We start from the raw sequence: 7,883 nt of genomic DNA on the forward strand, positions 1-7,883 counted from the left end.
AAATTTCGTGTTTTCCCAACACATTTAAACTACCCTCGTATGGAACACACACCGGCTACATGCTGATACGCATGGTATTTTCGGTTATACTTGCTCACATACGATAGCGACAGCATTGAATAGTGGGTGTGCGTAAAGCGCGTTCTTCGTATGTTCATGCGATTAATTCGCTAATTCCTTCATGCTTAACATTTAACACTGTCTGGCTTATGTATCAAGTGTACCCGCTTCTACTTCTTCATCAGTGTTCTTTAGCATGGATTTTCTGGCCATTGCTTCTTTAAGCATTTGCGCTGGTTTTGTTTTTTTCTTCAGACCTCAAGCATAAAACGCTCTATATTGAATTTTATTATTTTGAAGCAACAACAACAAGAACGACAATTTGACAACTCTAGTAGCATTGACATTGCAAAGCGAAAACAACTCCAACAATGCCCGCTCACGCTGACATTGTAACGAACGCTCAACGAAGTACAAGCCACCATTGGTGATTTCGTCTATAGAGTCCCTGTGAAAGAAAATTTGTGTATAAAACTGTTGAACCGTCATGTTGACAGCATCACAACCCAATTGTCAGTTGTCATCGTCACAATATCACAAAAACTTCTAATAAATCGACCCAGCAGTTAGCTGTCAGCGCCTTCATCGGGATATAACGCACAGTGTATTAACGGAGACAATAAAAAAGGACTAAAGGAATTCAAACGACAAAATAAAGTGAAGCATATTTGATTTTGAGTGAAATTCTAATAAGAATCAAACAAAAAAAAACAAACTCATCACACAATGGCTAGTAAAGTAAGTGTCAAAAGAATAATTGAATAACAAAAAAAGTGCTTGATATTAAAAAGGATCAAAGAACTCATAAAAAATTGTTACACATTCAGAAAATTAAAAGAGAAATATGTGTTATATTAAACGCCAACTGGAATTTCATAAAGAAATGTCTTATTCAGCTAAGACTTCTGCTATTCAGCAAGGTGAAATGGCTTTCCCACAACAATTCGAAAACAGTTTTAGGTATTTCTTTCAAAGTTTTGCCATTCAGCTACTGGTTTCTGCAATTCAGCGACATTTTAATAAATGTTAAATTTTAATTACTAGACAATTCAGCTTGTGAAAATTTTAAAAACTGTAAATGTATCTCCAATTCAACATTCCAATTCATTATTCTATGAAACAAAATAGTAAATGGGTGTTATATTAAACGTTAAATGGTATTTCAAAAGTAAATTCCTTATTCAGCTGTGATATTGGTTATTCAGCAAAGTGAAATGGTTAGCCAACAACAATTCAAAGACAATTCTAGGTAATCCTTTAATATTTTCGTAATTCAGCTACGTTTTTTTGCAATTCAGCAACATTTATATAAACATTAAATTGAAATTACTAGATTTGCCCATATCATTTAATACAATTCAGCTTGTGATTGTACTATTCAGCTGTACATTTTTTTAAAAGGACTGTTAAGAACATAATTTTTAAGATACTAAACCAATTCAGTTTGGTTTTATTAATTGAAATAAATGGGAAATAAGGAATAAGTATAGAAATATCTTATTCGACTTGAATTTCAGTAATTCAGCAATGAAATGACATAAAATAAGATGGTATCCCTTACACATTTTTGTAATTCAGCTACGGTTTTTTGCAATTTAGCAACATTTTAATAAATTTTAAGTTGTAATTGCTAGACGTCACCTAATGATTTAATACAATTCTGCCAATGAGTTTATAATTCAGCAGGATTTTTCTCCAGTAAATAATATTGATGAAATTTTGTAATTTCCGTAATTCAGCAACGTGAAATGAGATAAAATAAGACTATTCAATGATATCTCTTAAACATTTTTGTAAATCAGCTAGGGGTTTTTGCAATTCAGCAACATTTTAATAAATTTTAAGTTGTAATTGCTAGGCATCATCTCATGATTTAACACAATTCTGCCAATTCAGCAGGATTTTTCTGCAGTAAATAATATTAATGAAATTTTGTAAGCAGTTGACAGTTTTACAATTCGCTGTAATTTTATTAGATGACTTTAAATGCTATTCAGCAAATGTTTATTTTATTCAGCGGGAGGGTTTTCGTGACTAAGTTACGGATTTTTACAATTCAGCAACATAAATTCCATATAGCAAATATTATAAGTATTCCTAAGTAAAGTTTTTGCTATATAGCTGAATTTCAAACCAACTAGGAATTACAACAATTCAGCAGGATAAACTCTATGGAAAGGGTATCATAAATATCAATAAAATCAAATTTTAATATTCAGCTGCTTAATTTACAATTCAGCTACGAAGTCTTGCAATTCAGCAATATAAATTTAAGCTGATATTATGTATTCCTAAGTAAAATTTTGCTAGATAGCTAAATTTCGAATCAACCAGGAATTATTGCAATTCAGCAGGAAAACATCAATGGAGGGGGTATCATAAATATCAATAAAATCAAATTTTAATATTCAGCTGCTTAATTTACAATTCAGCTACGAAGTCTTGCAATTCAGCAATATAAATTCTAAGCTGATATTATGTATTCCTAAGTCAAATTTTGCTAGATAGCTGAATTTCAAACCAACTAGGAATTATATCAATTCAGCAGGATTAACTCTATGGAAAGGGTATCATAAATATCAATAAAATAAAATTTTAATATTCAGCTGCTTAATTTACAATTCAGCTACGAAGTCTTGCAATTCAGCAATATCAATTCCAAGCTGAGGGTATCATAAATATCATAATAAATAAAATTTCGATATTCAGCTAACTAATTTACAATTCAGCTAAAGATTTTTTTGCTATTCAGCAAAATATTATTAAATAAAAAAATTTCAATTGAGACCCCTTTTGATTTAATGCAGCCAATGGTTTTGCACTTTAACAGAATATTTTTAAACGCTCATAATTAACTCCCAGCTAAGGGTTTTATAATTCAGCAAATTATTAGTAATTGAACTGGTATTTGTTATTTAAATTTTTAATTCAGCTAAGGTTTCTAATGAGGTAGAATATAAAGAAGGTGAAAAACGAGCTATTCAGCGAACATAATAACGTGTTTATTGATTCTGCAACGAATTCAGCTAACAATTTTGAAGTTAAATCAAGAATTTTGAAATTCAGCCAACAATTTTGAAGTTAAATCAAGAATTTTGAAATTCAGCTAACAATTTTGAAATTAAATCACGAATTTTGAAATTCAGCTAACAATTTTGAAGTTAAAGCCAGAATTTTGAAATTCAGCTGCGAATTTTTAAATTCAGCTAAGAATTTTTAAATTCAGCTAAGAATTTTCACAATTCAGCTAAGAATTTTCACAATTCAGCTACGAATTTTTTGTACTCAGCCAGGAATTTTTGATTCCAACCACCAATTAATTTGTAATTGAATGTAACCCTGAATATCTCTCTTATATACTCACTCACTCTCTCTCAAATTCCCTTTCTTTCGTTTTCTCTTCGCCATAGTTCATTACCTTAATTGGCTTGTTGGCCTTATCCGGTTCCTGTATGGCTGGTGTTGCTACCTATGCCTATAATCCTCTTGTGAAGACTTATGCTGCTCCTCTGGTAGCTACAAAAACTGTTGTAGCTCCCGCTGTCGTTAAAACCGAAGAAGTTGATCCTCATCCTCAGTACGATTTCTCTTATGGCGTTCACGATTCCATAAGTGGTGATATCAAGTCTCAAGTTGAATCACGTGATGGTGGTAATGTTGCTGGTTCCTATAGTTTGGTCGATGCTGATGGTTTCAAGCGTACCGTTACCTACACAGCTGATGATCTCAATGGTTTCAATGCCGTAGTTACACGTGAACCTCTTGCACATGTGGTAAAGACTGCTGCTGTTGCTGCTGCTGCTCCTGTGGTTCATGCTGCCCCAGTTGTGAAGACTTATGCCGCTGCTGCTCCTTTGGTTCATGCTGCCCCTGTCGTGAAGACATATGCCGCTGCTGCTCCTTTGGTTCATGCTGCCCCAGTGGTAAAGACCTATGCTGCTGCTGCTCCCGTCTTCAAGACTTATACCGCTGCCGCTCCTATTGTAAAAACCTACTCCACTTCTCCCTTCGTTCATGCTGCCCCAGTTGTGAAGACCTATGCTGCCGCTGCTCCTCTTGTCCATGCTGCTCCGGTTGTGAAGACCTATTCCTCTGTTACTCCAGTTGTGCATGCTGCCCCAGTTGTCAAGACCTATACTCATGCCGCTCCCATTGTAAAGACCTATTCCTCTATTACTCCAGTTGTGCATGCTGCTCCAGTTGTAAAGACCTATTCCGCTGTGGCTCCTGTTGTACATGCTGCTCCCGTTGTTAAAACCTATTCTGCTGCTCCCGTAGCTTTCTCCACTCCATTCTTCCGTTCTGCCCCAGTTTTGCAACAATTCCATCAATATCCTCAACAAACCTCTTACTTCACCTCCCCTGTAAATGTACAAACCCAAGAACACCATGAACAACAACAACAAGCCAATGAACAACAACAAAATTCGGAACAAATTGAAAATGAGCCCACTCCAGTTGAATATCCAGAACAAAATCAAGAACAGCAACAACAACAACAATTCGCTGAGCAACAACAGCAACAACAATTTGAACAACAACAATTCGAAGCCCAACAACAACAACAATTCGAAGCCCAACAACAACAACAACAATTCGAAGCCCAACAACAACAACAATTCGCCCAACAACAGCAACAACAACAAGAGCAACAATACTCCCCCTATCCCCAATACGAAATTCCCCAACAACAATTCCCCATTGGTCAACAACAACAGCAATCCCAAGATAATAGCGAAGATTCTGATGTTGTTGAAGCCCGTTCTGCTCCCACCGAAGAATCTGAGCACAATAACAGCCAACAAAGCGAAAATAAAGCCGAAGCTTCAAACACCTCCACCACCACAACAACCACCACAACAACCACCACTACAGCTGCCCCAGCTCCCGTCAACGAAGAGCAAAAAAACTCTGAAGAGAAGAAATCAGCTTAAGTTCCTCGACTTGCCATGACATATGCTATACAGTTGTTCTCTCTTCTCTCCTCTCCTCGATTGGGGGAAGAGAACATTTTGTTTAGCCATTGTTACCGATGATTGATTAAAATATGATTGCCCAATTTTTTGTTTAATTTTATTGTAGGTATTTAAAATTCTTATTTGAATTTAGTTGTTAAAACGAATAAAAGAAATATGAAATATTATAAAAAAAAAACATTTACTTATTTGTATTATTTAATTGCAAATGAATGAGTTATTGAGTTAAATGGGACTGATCTATTTAGAAGACAAAAAAAATCTCCAACTTTTTTTATGATTAATTCATTGTAATTAAAAATTAATTGATTAAATTTTTTTATTATTATTTACAATAAAATATTATATTTTTTAATTGACAATGGTGATTGATATAATTATTTTTATTTATTTCAAGAATTTTCAATTAAATATTTATTGGGTTAGTTCCATTTGGTCCGATGGTCGGAACAAATGGAATTTGGTTGATTTTGGTCCATTTTCGTCAAATCGATAACTTTTTCAAAATTTTCTAAAAAACAAACTTTTTACTCACTTTTATGTAGAAATAAAATTTTGACAAAAATTTCGATACAAATAAACAAACAAAATTTTGTATAGAAATAAAATTTTGCCAAAATTTTGTACAGAAATAAACTTTAAAATATAATTTTTTGTAGATACAAAATTATGCAAAAATTTTATATAGGAAGAAAATTTTGTACGATTTTTATATAGAAATAAAATTTTGTGAAAACATTCTAAGGAAATAAAATGTTGGCCAAATTTTCTATAGAAATGAAATTTGGTCAGAATTTTCTATAGAAATCAAATTTTGGCTAAATTGTATATAGAAATATTGACAGAATTTTTTCTAAAGAAATGAAATATTGGCACAATTTTCTAATGAAATGAAATTTGACAGAATTTTTTAAAGGAATGAAATTTTGTCCAAATATCCTATGAAATGAAATGCTTACGAAATTTTCTATAGAAAAAAAAAATTGGATAAAAATTTCTAATGAACTAAAATTTTGACAAAATTTTCTACAGAAATACAATTTAACCAAATTTTCTATAGCAATAAAATTTTAGCCAAATTTTCTTAGAAATGAAATTTTGACAGAATTTCCTAAAGAAATAAAATTTTGGCTAAATTTTCTATAGAAATGAAATATTGGCAGAATTTTCTAAAGAAATCAAATTTTGACAAAACTTTCAAGAGAAATTAAATTTTGACAACATTTTCTATAGAAAAAAAATTTTGACACAATATTTTATAGAAACCAAATTTTGAGAAATTTTCTATAGAACTAGGTTAGGTTAGGTTAGGTGGCTCCCAAATTTTCTATAGAAATAAAATTTTGTCAAAATTTTCCTTAGAAAAAAAGTTTGACAAAACTTTCTATAGAAATAAAATTTTGACAAAAATGTCCATATTTTGTATTTTGTCAAACTTTTCTATAGAAACAAAATTTTGTCAAAATTTTCCATAGAAAAAATTTGACAAAAATTTCTATAGAAATAAAATTTTGACAAAATTTTCTATAGAAATAAAATTTGGACAAAATCTTCTATAGAAATTAAATTTTGTCAAAATTTTCAATAGAAATAAAATGTTGTCAAAATTTTGTATAGAAACAAAAGTTTGACATAAATTTCTATAAAAAAAATTACAAAATTTTGTTTTGTTATTGTTGTTTTTTTTTTTTTCTTTACTCATTGTTGTTGTTTTTTGATTTCAGCTTAAAACCATGCATTGACTAAACTACAAGTGTAGCTTAACCAACAGAGGAAAAGAATGTTTGTCAAATTTATTTGGGCAAAGCCCTATAGACTGCAAGATGGTTGGATGGACGCACGTTTCGGAATTACCACATTCCTCATCAGCATCCTCTACTTGCAGCAAAACTATCAACCAATTATCAGAATAAATTCAGGTAGTTCACTAAACCCAAAAGTAAACCACACTTGAACCTTCCGAAAAAAGGTTTTACATGATAGCCGGCTTATGCCGAAATAAATTCGTACAAACATATCTCTTTTCCTTTCCATTAAAAAAAATTGAGAATTTTTTCAATAGAAAAAAACTTTGACAAAATATTCTATAGAAAAAAAAATTTTGAAAAAATTTTCTATTGAACTAAAATTTTACTAAAATTTTCTATAGAAATAAAATTTTGAGAAAATTTTCTATAGAAATAATATTTTGACAAAATTTTCCATAGAAAAAGAGTTTGACAAAAATTTCCATACAAATAAAATTTTTACAAAAGTTTCTATAGAAATAAAATTTTGACAAAAATTTCCATATTTTATATTTTGTCAAAATTTTCTATAGAAATAACATTTTGTCAAAATTTTCCATAGAAAAAATTCTATAGAAATAAAATTTTCACAAAAAAATTTCTATAGAAATAAAACTTCGACAATAATTTCCATATTTTATATTTTGTCAAAATTTTTTATAGAAATAAAATTTTGACAAAATCTTCTATAGAAATAAATGTTGTCAAAATTTTAAATAGAAATAAAATGTTGTCAAAATTTGCAATAGAAACAAAAGTTTGACAAAAATTTCTATAAAAATAAAAATTTAACAAAATTTTCTATCGAAGTAAAATTTTGGAAATATTTTAATTAATTTGGAAAAATGGTCCGCTTGTACAAATTTTGGTCGAATTTTGGAAAGATGTTAGTCCAAAATATAAAATTATGACAACGTTATAGAGGAGTAACAATTTTCGTTGCATAGTTTTAGGCTGCAAAGAAGAGTAATCCGTCTTCGGCGGTTAGTTTTCCAGTTTTCTTGGACGACAATTGACAAAATAATGGTTGTGTACGACTCAGATCTGATTGTTCGGCGTT

At 30.8% G+C, this 7,883-nt stretch overlaps 1 protein-coding gene across 1 annotated transcript; it reads left to right on the forward strand.

Annotated features, from left to right (window-relative positions):
- Positions 1-595: 595 nt before the first annotated feature.
- LOC142226882 (uncharacterized) lies at positions 596-5,136 on the forward strand. Its single transcript, XM_075297122.1, has 2 exons — positions 596-798; positions 3,471-5,136. Exons 1-2 carry the CDS (start codon positions 787-789, stop codon positions 4,992-4,994), a joined length of 1,536 nt encoding a protein of 511 aa, XP_075153237.1. The 5' UTR covers positions 596-786; the 3' UTR covers positions 4,995-5,136.
- The last annotated feature ends 2,747 nt before the right edge of the window (positions 5,137-7,883 follow it).

Source organism: Haematobia irritans, chromosome 2, assembly GCF_050003625.1.
Source record: "Haematobia irritans isolate KBUSLIRL chromosome 2, ASM5000362v1, whole genome shotgun sequence".
NCBI classification, from domain to species: domain Eukaryota; kingdom Metazoa; phylum Arthropoda; class Insecta; order Diptera; family Muscidae; genus Haematobia; species Haematobia irritans.